Source organism: Ammodytes marinus, assembly GCF_949987685.1.
Source record: "Ammodytes marinus genome assembly, chromosome: 22".
Classification (NCBI taxonomy): domain Eukaryota; kingdom Metazoa; phylum Chordata; class Actinopteri; order Uranoscopiformes; family Ammodytidae; genus Ammodytes; species Ammodytes marinus.
The window spans coordinates 4,112,274-4,128,327 of NC_137226.1; the positions used below are offsets into that span (position 1 = coordinate 4,112,274).

Consider the following 16,054-nt stretch of genomic DNA (forward strand, 5'->3'; position numbering starts at 1 on the left):
TATATTATAAGGTGCCAATTAAAACTGGAGAAAAACTATCTTTTCAAAAAGTATATTTCGACATTTTATAAATCGTTTGCACGCTCTGTGACTTTGATTGAACAGCCATAATAAAAAATTAAAAATAGATTTCTGAATACACACCAGGTATCTCAAATATATCAACTCTTCATTCCTTAACACTACTGGCCCAAGAGGCTTTTCCATAATAGATAAACAAACCTAATTTATATCACTTCAGATCTGACAACATTTGAAAAATAGTCAAAGATTTCAATGCAAAAACTATCTTATAAAATGCCGTCAGAGCCACAGATTTTTTAGCTACGATATTGATAATAATGCATAATGATTTAAAGTTCAAACAGCCCAGTAGTGTGTACAGTAAGCATGTAAATACACAAAGAACCACATGCAAGAGTTGAGTCAAACAAACAGTTTCACAGTCTACAGCGAACTCGGAGCAAAATCATTAAAAAAAAAAAATAAAAAAAAAAAAGCTAAAAATCACTCTGTACATCCATTTTCTTAAAAAATAAAAACATAATTTGAGAACAGCTTAACGAGATCTTTAAAAAAAAATAAGATAATAGAGTTTTAAGATGTTAAAGTACAGACAGAGTCATGGCCGAAGTTTGTAGAATTTTTACAGGAGAAAAAAGAAAAGAAATTTAAGAAACAACCCGTCTTCCCTGAATTCAAAAGTTAAAGTGCCCCAAATAAAATAAAATTAATTGATCCGACTCGTCTGTTATGATGTATTTCAACAGCTACATTTGTTTTTCAAAAACACAAAAAAACAATAACATGGCTTTAAGATTCATAAACTGTTTCCTTGCAGACGTAAGCATCATTTTTTATTCTTATATACGGAAGCAAAAGGAGGTCAAAATAGTTTGTGTTTATAAACAATTAAATCATATATTTTTACTTTTATTTCTTTAAGTTAATTAAGATGAATAAGTTTTAATATTTCACGTTGAAATTTGGTTTCTGAATTAAGTTTTGGTACTATGGAGACAGATTAAAAAAGTTACAAAAAGTTTTTAAAAAGTCTATTTTTAGTACAAACTACATTTCTCATCATGCAACTGAATTGCCTCCTAAATGCCCACATATATCAAACTTATCCTCTTAGTCTTTCTGTTAAAAAAAAATCATACATGTTTCAAGTTGAAGGCGACATCACCCTTATGACGTCATTATGACATCATCAGGGGTAAATTCTGTATTTTATTTTGCATTTCTCCTAAAAATTTAGAAACTTAAAATGTATCAAATGAGTGGAACGCCCCTTTAAATGCCACATTCAGTTGCTCCATTTGCTTTAAAGATTCAAATCCGTTTGACCCCCTTCTGCTTCCGTAGTTTTAACCCAGTGTTTGATAATAGAATAAACTAATAAAAATAGGGTCCGAAGCCCTTTAAATAAAACTCTAAACTCTCTCTATATATATATATATATCTTTGTTCCCTCCAGTTGGAAGAAGCTTCTAATATGTTTTTATTTTGCTCCAGGCAACACCACAAAAAATATATTTGGTTATAAACTAAAAGAAAATATTAAAATAAATCTCTATAAGTTTGACACAGAATTGAGAGAATAGTTGCTGTGATTTCTCCACTAGGTGGCGGTATTGTACTTCAGTCAAATTGGCTTCTACAGTACCTACAGCTCAAATAGTGAAGCTTCGTTTAAACATCTGTTTTGATGACCTTGGGACACATTTTAATGTGGTTTTGTTCGTCCAAAATGATTGTCTATGCGATTTTAATATTGTTTTCTCAAAAATATTAATGAAACTGCTGATTCAAGACGCTTAACAAACAGATGTATCTATAAAACTCTACTGAAAACAAACCTCTTTGGTCTCTAAGCCATAAATGATCCACTACATACACCAAAGTAGACATTGCATATGTGTATAGTTAAGGCAGCTATGTACTTGCAACACCATCAAAAGGCCGTTCACTTTCTCTTACACGTTCTATTGCATTAATATAGTTTAATATCCTGCCCTTCATATCCCCACTTCCTTGTTTTTCCTCTTACAATATGTTTTCCGTTTCGAAACACGAGTGAAAAAACCGCTGACAAAGTAGGTCAAGGCTCCAGATAAGAGAACAAAAACACAGGCGTTATTTTATATGAACGCTTGCAGACAGACGGATAGAAGAATAGCACAATGAAGCCATTTTTCTTTTACTCCCCTGTTCTCTGCAGCTATCAGCTTTTACAGACCTCCTTTATTCTCTCTCTCTCTCTCTCTCTCTACAAGCTTTTATAAATGCGTACACTTTAGTAGTTTATCACGGTTACTTGAAGAAGACTCCATAAAAAGTCCTCAAAGTAACGTTAACACTTTTACGCTTTCACTAAAATCTTTCCCAACAACGTTTACCAACTACTCAAAAACATAAAACTTATCAGGCCATTTTCACAGACATGGAGTAAGCCAAATCCTACACTAAATGCAAATTTGAATGGAGATTGTCCATTGAAAAGTACAATTTAGTGCAGGACTATATAGAGGCTTAATCCATGTCTGCAAAACTGGCCATTTCTGTGTTATTTCTAACTTTGTCCATCTATATGTTTTTCTCTTCTACTTCCTCTTAACTTTTCAGTCGACTTCCAGAAACTGTTCAAAATCTCACTCCTTTCTTTGCCACTTCTGTCCAAACTACCAGGCTATTTAGTTAATCTTCTAGCACCTTTAACAAGCAATCTATACAACCAAGAACTGCATTTCTTCTAGTGCTAAGAAGATTGTATTATATCAAGTCTTATAGTAGAAATCTTCCAGCTATGATTATGTCGCATGTAGAGTTTTTTTTATGTTTGTTTTCAGTAAATTTCAACCATAGATTCTCTAGTTTCTTGTCAATAACATTCACTTAAAGGCCAACCTACTATGGAGTCTGAAATGTGCCAAAATTAATTATACATTATTTCAAAAATTTGTTCTCTAAATGTTGTAATATTCCTGTCATGAATTTAAAGTTTGAGATGTTATTTTTGATGCTCATATTGTCCGTTTATTTACGATTAGTAGCAGTTTGGATTCAAAAAACTATTCTCTGTATCTGTGTCAATAACCAGATTGGTGCCTCAACTCTGTAGAACAAAAAAATAAGACTTTTTATAATTTCAAGAGAAAAAAATTTTAAAAACTAAAAAATTAAAAGCTTCACCCATATAAATTAAGAAAAAAAAAATATGTACAAACCTTTTTGAATATCGAACACATTAAATAAAACAAACTCAACATATGGCCTTTGAGTCTTTCACAAGTTTGAAGGAGAGGAAGAAAAAAAAATAGGATCTAGATAAATTATGTGACAGCAGGACAGAGTGGATAGAACAAGAGAAAGTAGAGAGGGATGAACGGAGAATAGAAAAAGAGGACGAGTGAATTTATGGCACAATTAACTGAATCTTTGGTGTGACTGTGAGCTCGCGGCTGCAGGTTTTGAAGTCTTTAAATCCACGCTGTATCCATTCGATTTTGTCCAATTCATCCCTGTATTAACTTGTCCTTCGTTTGCGGTCTATCCATCCATTTTCTGTCCTTCCATCCAAAATCTCTCTTTCCACTATGAATAGTCCTTTCTTCCATGCGCTGGATCGTCTCTTCAAAATCCTGCGTCCACACCCCCCTCTCTTAATAAAGATTTTTTACAGGTTTTGTTGTACTGCACTTCTCCTCCGTGCCTCTAGGGGGCAGTAGTCCAGTCTTAAGGAGGTGATAACCCTCTTTAACAAGCCGTTCTGAGTTCGCTCAGTGCGGTCTGCAGTCTGTGGCGATACGCTTCGTAGCGACGTTTCACCGCCAACTTCTGCTCGTCTTCCTCTTTGTCCAGAATCCTCAGGAAGTTACGCAGCTCCGGGATGGAGAAGGCGTCCCACTGAGGAGAGCAAAGATAAAACAAATGTTATTAACGCGCATATTTCTGTATTTTTTAGTTATTATGGCCAGGGGTGTGATAAAATTAAAGGAAGATTTTTTTTTTTTTTTTTTCACTATTCACCTAAAAAAAAAATTTAATGTTGAGATTAAAGGTGAAACACAATTAAAGGGTGAGTCAGTGATTCTGGATTATGAATATACATTTGTTTCTACATATTTGGGCCATGTGTGAGAAACAAAATAAAAGGAGGATTATTTATTTATATTTTCCATTATGAAATTCAAGAAAAAAGTCAAAATGTTGGGAATAGAGTTGAAATACAATTTAGTAAAGAAAGTCGAATTTGTTTTGCTTTGTATGTATGTGGATCATGATTGGGTTCTGAACAGGTTTAAATAGCAGAATGAGTGTGACAGACAGACAGACAGACAGACAGACAGACAGACAGACAGACAGACAGACAGACAGACAGACAGACAGACAGACAGACAGACAGACAGACAGACAGACAGACAGACAGATAGATAGATAGATATGTGCTTTGTTACCATGACTTCTCCAGTCTGTCGTTCTCTCAGTACGAAGCTGAGAGTGTTGGTGTCGGGACCGGCCACCAGACGCAGGAACAGCGGCTGCTCGCCCTCCGCCAGCTTACACACATACACTGCAACACACACACATGTTCATTACAGTCAGCACAGCAGTGTGTGTGTGTGTGTGTGTGTGTGTGTTCCCTCAAACCACATGTAAGCAGGCAGGCAGAACTGCGGTCGCTGCAGTAAAATTTTGCAGTGTGTTTGTGTGTGTGTGTGTGTGTGTTTGCATATAAACAGGGATGGCAGAGGATGAAAGGATGGGTGTGGCACATTAAAGACCACAGCAATTTACAAAAACACAGGGAGAGAGAGAGAGAGAGAGAGAGAGAGAGAGAGAGAGAGACAGAGAGAGATGCATGTTGTTAGACCGAAGTGGCGCTACAGTATCAAAATGAATGGTGGAAAGTAAAAAGGTACTTTTTAATACAAAGTACCTCACTTAGCTACGATTTTGACATACTTAATGACATATAGAAGTACAATTGTGAACTTTAGAAATGCTCTTTTGCAGATTTGTTATGATACCTTTGACATGAAAGTGCTATTGATTTTCTAATTTAACTTTTTGAAAGAAATGAGCATTTACAGAGATGTTGAACTATCCCTTTAAGAGACCAAGGCCACTACTGTAATCTCAAACTAGTCTTGGAACAAACAGAATGTACTTTTACTCAACTGGAGACACTTTGTTTCATCATGGGACATTTTGACACTTTATATATTCCTGATGAAAGAGCCCTAAGGACCCAACAACTTATTTTCTAAATAACTTGAAATTAAAGTGTCGCCAAACTACTGTCTGGTGAGTTTATATATAAATGAGCTCATGTACATATGAAGTCTGCATACAGTTATTTAGACTAGTTGTCTAGACACACGTCTTTTATTAGCATCTAACTGTGTGACTGCTGTAACGAGGGTAAAATGGCGCTCAAATAACCGCAGTCGCACTCACCAAAATACCCCGAAAATCTCTATAAAAGATTGCAAATAAAGATATAAAAAGAAGAAGTGTGACATAGTAAATTAATTTATAAGTGACTTCAGGTCATGTTTTATAGAATAAACTTATTAACTGTCTTGTAAAACCAAAAATAGACTGGGAGATAATATTTCATACCCAACGGCCCTGCAGCAGCTGTTGATTCATACTGTGTGTGTGTGTGTGTGTGTGTGTGTGTGTGTGTGTGTGTGTGTGTGTGTGTGTATTCCTCGTGAGCTGCTGATAGTGGGGAGAGCCCTGCTGTGGCATCCAACAACCAGCGAAACTTGGGCGAGGCATTCAGAAATACATTCACACACACTCAGTCTCTCTCACACACACACACACACACACACACACACACACACACACCACTATGTCATAGGCAAAGCATCTGATACTGAGCTTGGCATGATTGGCATGAAAACCCTGTCTCTTTTACCGTCTCACACCCACATTAACACATGTACATTCTCACACACACCGACACACGCACGCACACACACACACGCACACACACAGCTCAGTCTTACCCTGCTCCTCCCTGTGGTAGCGTTTGTACAGGGCGTATTTGGCCGGGTTGTCTGCGACTGTGAACTTGTTCAGCAGGGCCATGATCACCTGTACACAAACACAATAAACAAAACGTTATTATTATTATTATTATTATTATTATTATTATTATTATTATTATTGTCATTGATAAAGGTAAACGGCACCGTGAAATAATGACACACAGACGGTGGTAACATTTTCATATATTTAAGTAAAAAACATGTAAATAGTAAATTAGTTTAAAAAAATTCACTAAATATATAGGCAAGGCAAGTTTATTTCTATAGCACAATTCAGACACAAGGCCATTCAAAGTGCTTTATAGGGGCATCAGATACATGAAGATATAAACGTTAAATGTCAAGGACATGTGGAGAACATACATTACTGACAGAAGCCATAATCAACTTTTTAATTAAGCTTCACCAGCTTGCTTCTGTTAAAGCCGTATGTCATCAGATCCTAATTAAGTTGTGCTGACACTATGTCTCTGTGTATGCGTGTGTGCCTGTGTGACAGAGTGTGAGTGTGTGTGTGTGTTCGAGATAGTGAGTGAGTGTGTGTGTGTGTGTTCGAGATAGTGAGTGAGTGATTGTGTGTGTGTCTGTGTGAGTGAGTGAGTGTGTGCGTGCTTGCTTTGTGTGTATGTCAAAGTGCGTGTGTGTGTGTGTGTGTGTGTGTGTGTTTTGAGTTTCTGTATGTGTGTGTATTTCTTTCCCCACCTGTCTGACAGTGTTGTTGGAGCTGATGTGCAGAGTGTTGGTGACTCCTCGGGGCAGGTAGAAGGCTTCCTCCCCCTGCCCGGCCCCTTCTGTCTTCGGGCCGCCACGCACCGTCACTGGCCTCCGCAGGTCCATCTGAACCTTAATGAACCCAGTGTACAGACCAGAGGCATTCTGGGTAAACAGAGAGAGAGAGAGAAAGTTAAGATACTGGCTCATGTAAAATCTACTTTGTGAAATATATGATGATCAGACCAATAAAGACGATTTGATTTTGTTTATACAAAAAGTTAAGTAATGAGTTGGTTCCTATAACATGTTTTAAACAGAAAATATCAGCTGATGATCTTTTTTTTTTAAAAATCACACGAGAAAAAATTAAAAGAATAAAACTAAATAAAAGCAACCTTAACACAAAAACTAGGATGAATTGTTAAATTATTTTTTCAATGAGAAAAAAAAGTATGTCAATGAGAAAGACATATGTAAATGGTAATGTACTAATTCTCTTATTTTAGATGAGCAGAATCACACGTTACATGTTCCTGATGTGACAAACTCTAGTCTAGACTAAATCAAGTGCTCATTTTAGCACCACAGATGGCTAATCAAGTTAAATGTATTCAAACCAGGTCATTGATAGCATACTACAGTATCACTTGGTGCATTTTACACTGAGCTAGCTTCAGTATGAAGTATACAAGCTATACGATCTCCGCAGAAGTGAGCACCAGTTCACCCAATAAGCCCAGTGTGTGTGTGTGTGTGTGTGTGTGTGTGTGTGTGTGTGTGTGTGTGTGTGTGTGTGTGAGAGAGTGTGAGTGTGTGTGTGTGTGTGTGTGTGTGTGTGTGTGTGTGTGTGTGTGTGTGTGTGTGTGTGTGTGTGTGTGTGTGTGTGTGTGACAGATGGCAGCAGACAGAGAAAGAGCATCTTAATCTTATTACTCTGTGCTGCCTGGAGGAGTTTAGGTGTGTGAATGTACTTTAAATGTTTACCATATATTGCACATGTACAGCACACATCAAAGATTACCTTTTCCTTTTTACTATTTAATAATCCCCCTTTTTATGAAATGTGTAATAATATATGTATTTTTTTATGTCTGTTTTGTCGTATAACATACTATAGAGAATGAGATCTAACTTCCATGTATGGCGCAGAGTGTGTATTATGGTAGTGACAATAAAATGGATCCTGATTCTGATCAGCGTCAACAGAAGAAAAGAAAAAAGTACACGAGGACAAAGAGACAGTGTCTGTTGCCGTCACAGATGATAAAGAGACAAAGACGTGAGGACAGATTTAGAAACACAGGTGACAGGTGTGACTGTTGTGAATACTTCTCATAGTGATATGATCAGTTCTATTGAGCAGCAGGTTTCACATTCATTGGTCAGTGTTGTAGTGTTGTCTTGAGAACAATCTTTATCTCTGAATCAAAAGCATTTTACTCAGTCTTAGACAAAGAGGACTGGGATTGTATCAGTCAAGGCCACAACTGCACGGATACCACCTGACACATACACAGAGTTTTATAGGAAAGTGGATCTTTCCGATTAATTTTAAAGAGTGTATATGATTTGCACATTTCAAATTGTATTCGAAGTGTGTCATGAATGTGATGACTCGGTTGAACTGTTCTTGGCGCAAACACTGCTGTATATTCCATGTACCTCGAAAACTTTCAAACAGTTTTATTTTCACTACACCTTATCATGTTATGACTGAAATAGACAGACAGGTGTGGCCTTTAGCTTCACATAGAGATAAAATCAGCTAATTTCATGGGAATGTGGATGTTTCCTATCAATTGGAGGTGTGACTATAGTTTTGCATTTTGCACATTTTATTGGTAGTGTGTCATGCAGTGTGGGACTGGCACAGGTCTGATCCTGGACTCATTCTCAACCTTTCAAAGTCTTGGTTTTGTCATAATTCTCGAAACAGTCACATTTTAGGTTGTCTTGACTACAACACTCCTGTCATTTTCCTGCGTTCAACCTAACAGCCTTATGATTCAAATACTGCAGCTGATCTCCACTAAACCTAAAGCCTGATTTAAGGTATGAAAGTTTTATCAACTCCCAGGAATTGTTTTAATCTCTCACTTTTCCTTGTTTACAAAATTCCTCTAAAACTGACAATGAACTAAAAGAAAAGTTACCTAATTTACCCCAAAAGGCATTTAATAACCTACTGATACTTTTTAAAATGGAGAAAATCCCTTGTTCATATTGTAGTATCAAGTCTAAGACATCTACAACATTATTAACTGGCAGCTATCCCACTCTCCAGGCCCTCATGCTCCACCTGTAATACTTCATTTTCACTGGTTTCATAACGTCTTGGCACTAGCAGTTTGTAGTGTACAGTATCTTCAGGCTGCAGCTTATTGGTTGCCAAGAGAAACACACAGCGGGGGAGGACAATAGCAGGAATCACACGCACACACACACACACACACACACACACACACACACACACACACACACACACACACACACACACACACACACACACACACACACACACACACACACACACACACACACACACACACACACACACACACACACACACACACACACACACACGCACGCTCTGAGGTGACGGCTCAGGAATGCTGGCATCAGTACAGCTCACACTAAAACGCTGAGAGTTCAAGTCTGCAAAAAGCTGTTTTACTAATATTTATGTTGACGTATTGTTCCTGTAATGGGGGCAGGATAGCTGGTTACATAGGGTTTATTTAGTCAGAAAAGACAGACCCCTCTTGACTTGGCAGTTTGAACTATTGCATGTTGTTCCATGATGTTCACATTTCTATTTTTGTAAACATTTGAAACAACATCTCAGTTCCGTCAAGTTGTCAGTTCTTTATTGAGATGGATTCATCAGCTGCTCTCTCCAAGGGTCAAGAATTATGTCTTATTTTGTGGCGCCAACATGGACAAGAAGTTCTTAAGAGCTCTTGAAAAATGGAAATTATATAATATTCCCTAACAAGAGCAAACGAGGGATGATCAATTAATCTATTTCAAATCAAAATCTTAATTTGACGTGATTAGCAAATGGCCCAGGCTGTGATTTAGGATCTACATTATGCAGCGTGTCTCAGAGTAGAGTATAAACTGTCGAGTCAGTGGGTTTAAAAATTCATGTTGTGGTGGCGCCTCGTCATGCTCACCAATCAGAAGTGGCCCAAGGAGACTGAGTATACCACCAAAAGTGTGTGTGCGCGTGTGTGTGTGTGTGTGTGTATGAGTGATGGAGTGAGTCAGCAAGTGTGTCTTTGAGTGTGTGTGTGTGTTCACTTGTGTGCATGCATGCATGCTAGAGGGAGTGAGTGAGTGAGTGAGTGAGTGCCTGGTCGCTCTGTGTGTGTGTGTGTGTGTGTCTATTTTACGTGTGGCTGAGTGAGCTAGCGAGCGTGTGTGTCTGTGTGTCTCTACTCCACTCACCAGTGTCATCTTCAGAGGGTCCTTGGTCAGCACGTTGTAGTGGTCGATCTTCTGCCTGATCTCGTCTCTGCTGAACTCAGTGCGTATCTCTCTCTCTTTCTCCACATCCTGACGGAGAGAATAAACGGAAACACGACATGATAAGTCACAAGTCAACAACAGACCATCAAAACAACACAATCTCTTTATGGACAATAGCAGCATGGGAACGTTCGCAGGGTGCAACCAGAGAGCTTCCTTGTCTAATCAAGGGTTGAATAATAGAGGGAATAATATTGACTTTAGACCTGCAAAAACATACAGTTAGTGTTATGCATGGACACTCAGTCATTTCAAGTTGATGCAAAAGTTTAGCTGTCCCTTCAAAATTGAAGTTAAGGGTCTATAGAACAATTTTGGTTCGACTGTCAAGAAACCAGACCAAATATTTTTCCAAACTGGCCACAATTGAAGTCATGAATATTTGAAGGTTTTCTTGATTCAGGTAAAACTGTTTCCTGACACTAGAACCAAGATTGTGCTACAGGCCGTTAACTTCAATTTAGAAGTAAAAAACTAAACTGTTACATCAACTTCAAATGAAAACAACAAATTACCCAAACACACGGCCACCCGCTAATATAATATCTGGTTAAAATCCCACTGGCTGAGTGCAATACCACTTGCTGTAGTGAACTCCTTTTAGTGCAATATTTTCTATGTGAATTTTACACAATTTTTTAGGCATTTCTGTAGTATTTGTATTCATTTATAGTTATCTATCTAGTAGAACTTATTATATTTAGGAGCAGTACTTGTAATTGTCATATTTGTGTAGCTGTAAGACTGTATTAGCAACCAGTCCATTCAACCAAGCTTAGTAGATATTTTATTTCCTTCCAGATTGAGTGAAAATGGCCTCACAGCTTGAGGGTCGGCACACAGTAACCAAAATACATTTCTAATCAGCCTTGGTCCCATGCTGTGTGACTGACTTCTAATCTTAGACTCAACATGGAAACGTCCTGCAGAGAAATTCATAGAAGTAGATACAATCAATGCAATCGCAAAACTGAACAATTCAGCAGAAAACTGAAATAATCATGTATTTATCTGACTGTGAATGAATGGGACGTTTAGCTGATAACAGTTGCACAAGTGGCGTTACTGTATGTGAGAACTGAAGAGACACAGACAGCAGTCGACAATGTGTTTATATAGACAGAGCCGCAGGTGGGCGACTGAGTGTGTGTGAGTGTGTGACTGTCTGTGTGTGTGTCTGTGTGTGTGTGTGTGTGTGTGAGTGTGTGTGTTTTTTTTTTGTTTGCGAGAGTGAGTGAGTGTACAAATAAATAATATAAATCAGCCTTTCCAAAGACTCAGGCTCCTTCTGATGAATTATTTCCAACTACTTGCTGTCTTTTTATTTACATACCAGTAGCACATTGAGGTCACATGACAAATCCAAATATGTTACATAATCAGAGGTAAAGAGAGAGTGCAGTGAGCTCAGAGCCTATTAAAATATGTTCTGGCAGTGTGCTGTGCAGATGTTTGGTTTTCAGGAAAAATCCAGATTTAGATATTAGTTCATTAACTTTGAGGCAGGTGCATTCATACCTGATTTGGGTGCACTGCCTGATGTGGCATGTTTGTATGCAGCCTAAATCGTATTGTGTTGAGTGCCATTGTTGAGGCCTCTTTTTCCTCAACTTTAAAATAGTTTTTAAACATTTAAAACAACTGATTCCAGATGTAAGAACTTTAGAAGTGTGTCCTGGCGCCTGTTATCTTCTGTCAGTTTGTATAAAGCATGTGAGTGCCAATGCAGTGTCACTAGAATGTATTACTGCTGTAGTGTGCTTACATGGGCATAGTGCAGCTCTACTCTACGTCTATTAAAAACCAAACACAGAGACTTTTGTACGGCTATACTTGTGAGGACATTATTTGACAAATGCCTAACCCCAACCCTTACACTAACCCTAACCTAACTAACCCTAATTCATACCTGAACCTTAAAACCTAGTGTTAACCCTCAAACAGCCTTTTAAAAGGCCTGTCCCAAAGTGAGAACCAGATAAAATGTCCTCACTTTCCAACAATGTCCTCACTTTTAAAAAGGTCTACAACTCAAACTAGTTCTCATGAAAATACATTTAGAAGTACACACACACAGGGAGTCTTTGAAGGCGCACAGACACCCTTATATGGAAAACACACACAGCTCAAGAGAAGGATGAGGTGCCAATGCAGCAAGTGCAAACACAGCTCCTCCGACAGCTTCTTAAATTGTAAAGATTAATAGTTCTTAGAAATGAAATGCCAGTCTGTCTGTCTGTCTGTCTACAAGACAAAGTGAGTTATCCACAAAGGAGAGATCACTCAAGGGAACATCTACAAACTGTTTAAAGTACGTCAATAAGGCTGGAGATTTGTGGGACACTTCAGGAGAACGGTAACTATCCTAAGGACGTTCCATAAACAAAATGGGAAGAGCAGCATCTGTGTTTTTAATACAGACCCCAGGTAGGATGCTCATGTACAAGTAGATGCATGGACACACGGCGGCCCAGAATAGTGGTACTTGGACAGCCGTTGAGGTGGTACCCAGTGTTAAAAGTTTGAGAACCACTGATTCAGACTAAAATTGAGACACACACACACACACACACACACACACACACACACACACACACACACACACACACACACGATTGCTTTATCCCTTAACCTTCGGTCTATCTGTGTATTGGTGACGTTTAGTTTGAGCGGAGGGGATTCCCGGCGGGGTATTTTCAGGCTTTACTTTAAGCACCTTAGCACCTTGTCATGAGTCAGAGCTTAGCGGCAGGTAAGTAGATTATGTTTCGTCAACTCACCGTCCACAGAAAGCAAGACACAGGAGGAAAGGAAGAACTAGAGACAGAGAAAGACTTCAAAAAATGAAAGAGAACCATGATAGATGATACAGCCTTAGGGGGGATCATTCCTCTAGTAGTAACTGCGTGCAGTATGTTACAAACTTAACAAAGCTATAGTGGCTTACAATGAATGACTTCTAACTTCCATTAGCTTTCCTTAAATCACTGCTCGGCTAGTGGGCTCAGCTGTTATTTTTCATTCCTCTTTTATTTAGGATATTTTATTGGAGTCTCCTTTTCAGCCCCCTCGGGAAAAATACTACTGAATTTAGGAATGCGTGTTCATTTTAGTTTTTACAATGAATTTCACCACTAACGTGCAAATATGGCAGAAATAACCGTTTGTTTTTCACCAAGCAAAATCCTCAAATAAGACTTGAAAATAACAGTTTTACTCGCCAAATCATATCAGATCTACAATATAATACTAGTACTGACCCATATTGGCCTCAAAATATATAAATATAATTCTAGCCCTTGTGAGTATGAATGCAGGGTCCAGTGTGTCCTGTCCGGGCTGTGTAACGTCCAGCACAGACAGCGTTAAGAGGAACTGGGAGGGTGAGAGGCAAGAGCGACGAAATCCAAACAAACAGGAGAAGCAGAGCACAGCGGAACACAATGAGGTCATGCTCCTGTTTAAGAACACTGCTAGAGAAAACCCTCCTCTGAAACTATAAGATTCACACTGGAGATAAGAGAGAGGAAAGGAGGACAGATGGATAAGACACAGAGACGGTAGCTACGGGTTACAATACAATACAGCCGAATAAAGTTTAAACAATAACAGAAAAAAAGTAAAAAGAAAGGCAAATATGCAGCTTTTTTTTGTCGAAAGTTATTCACTTGTATCTTCACTTCAGTTCTTGGTAGAAAAGACTCAATATATACTATGTGCAAAAAATGGAGAAATAAAAAATAAAATGCACTTATTATAGTATTGTTTTTAAATAATCACTATATTTGTTTTTAATCCTGGTATAATAACCCAACTCTATAATTGGACAACTTCAGATACTTTCCAAGAATATAAAATTTTGCGTCACTACACATTCAATTCAATATCTAAAGAGTAAGCAGATTTCATGTCTTATTACGACACTTGTTGCATAGAATCGCAACGTATTAAAAAGCAGAACCGACTACTACTAGAACTACCAGGAAACACTGTCAGAAATAGCCGAAGAGAAAGAGAATAAACAGTTATGAAAGAGATCATTTTCATCTCCTTGTTCACCGTCTGTTGTTCTTTAGATTTAAGAATAGCCCTGGAAGTTAGAAGTTTAGTCTGAGGCCTTTTATCCCACACACACCTGCAGCATTCCTCCCTTTGTTTAGCTCCGTCACGCTCTGCAAACCACTGTCTGTAAATAGATGACATCGCCTCCCTGTGTGTGTGTGTGTGTGTGTGTGTGTGTGTGTGTGTGTGTGTGTGTGTGTGTGTGTGTGTGTGTGTGTGTGTGTGTGTGTGTGTGTGTGTGTGTGTGTGTGTGTGTGTGTGTGTGAACAAGACATGCTTAGCTTGACTAGACGCACCCTAAAGCAGTGGTCAGTGAGTGTGTGTGTTATGTGCAGGCAGACTAAACACTGTGATAACTGCATCTAATCTGACCTACATTTTAAAAAGAAAATAAAGATAGTTTTGTTCAGTCTCTGCATTGACTTCCTCAAGTGTCTTCCTCCAAGCTATTGAAATTTCCAAAGAAAAGGACATTTAGTTCAGAAAGAAATTCAAATGGGAGTTTATAGTAGTGACTTGTCTAACGTTTTTTAGGTGCTCCGAGGAACTTTCAGTTTGTGTTAATTCTTGCACCACTTTGGACAAAAGCGGTAGTGTTTTTACTACGCCAGCTGTTGTTCCTGGGTGAGCGTATACCCATGACAAAGGCATTAAGACAAACTATATAACAATCGCATTCTTTGCACTGATTGTCTCGTTTGCTGTCACATGTCATTAATGATCATCAGAGGAAAAATTAGACTGTTCCGAAATATTTAAAAGTTCCTCATTGCAGCTTTAACCACTTTTTGTTCTATTTTGAAAAAATAAATTAAATGTTACTAAATTACCCGAAGTTAAACCTCCTAAATATATATCTTACTGCACCTCAATGATATTCATATCTTACCTCTATGAATAGGTCCTTTATTATGCACTTGCTAAACTGCATTTTATTGTCTTACTGCACTAATCTAGTCTAAACATGTTGCTACAGCTGGATTTGTCGTAAAAATGTCTCTCAAATCTCTGGTGTGACTTTTAATCCACATTAGAAGAATTGTGTTTGTCATTTTCGTGTGTCTGTGTTTCTTCCCTCCTCCCTCTCTGTATGCTACTTCCTGTTTGAGTCCACGGGGGGAAGTTGAAAATCGGCCACACCTATCCTCCCCATGCATTCCTGCACTAATGGGTACACACACACACACGCACAGACAATCACAGACACGCACACACACATACAATCACAGACACGCATACACACTCACAGACACAGACACAGACACGCACACGCACACACACACACACACAGGCACAGACACACGCACACACACACACACACAGGCACAGACACACGCATACACACAGACACACACACACACACAGACGAACAGTCACACACACAAAAGGCACACAGACACACACACACACACCGTTTTCAATGCTTTGTATTAATAAACTTTGACTTGACTTGATTGTGCTTTAGAAGTGGAAGCGCCGACACCTTTCCTCTATAACAGACCAACGTCTCGCCTAATGGACAGAACCACACACTCTCCGTGTGAAATGGACATTCCTCAGTTAATGGACTCACACAGCAGATACAGTGCCGACCTGTTAAAGCCTTTTATAGATCTATCGCCATGTTTGTTATGCAACTATTATGACAACTGCTACACAAGCTACTCTCTCTGTAACCACAA

The 16,054-nt window shown here is 38.4% G+C and overlaps 1 protein-coding gene across 1 annotated transcript in view; it reads right to left on the reverse strand.

Annotated features, from left to right (window-relative positions):
• Window positions 1-380: 380 nt before the first annotated feature.
• The window catches only part of rassf3 (Ras association domain family member 3), a 29,278-nt gene continuing 13,604 nt past the window's right edge, over window positions 381-16,054 (reverse strand). Inside the window, exons 2-6 of the mRNA XM_080051090.1 lie at window positions 10,230-10,337; window positions 6,768-6,941; window positions 6,024-6,111; window positions 4,461-4,576; window positions 381-3,909 (exon numbers count right to left, since the gene is read on the reverse strand). Coding sequence (XP_079907216.1) covers window positions 3,760-3,909; window positions 4,461-4,576; window positions 6,024-6,111; window positions 6,768-6,941; window positions 10,230-10,337 — 636 coding nt within the window. The 3' untranslated portion in view covers window positions 381-3,759. The remainder of the gene's footprint in view (window positions 3,910-4,460; window positions 4,577-6,023; window positions 6,112-6,767; window positions 6,942-10,229; window positions 10,338-16,054) is intronic.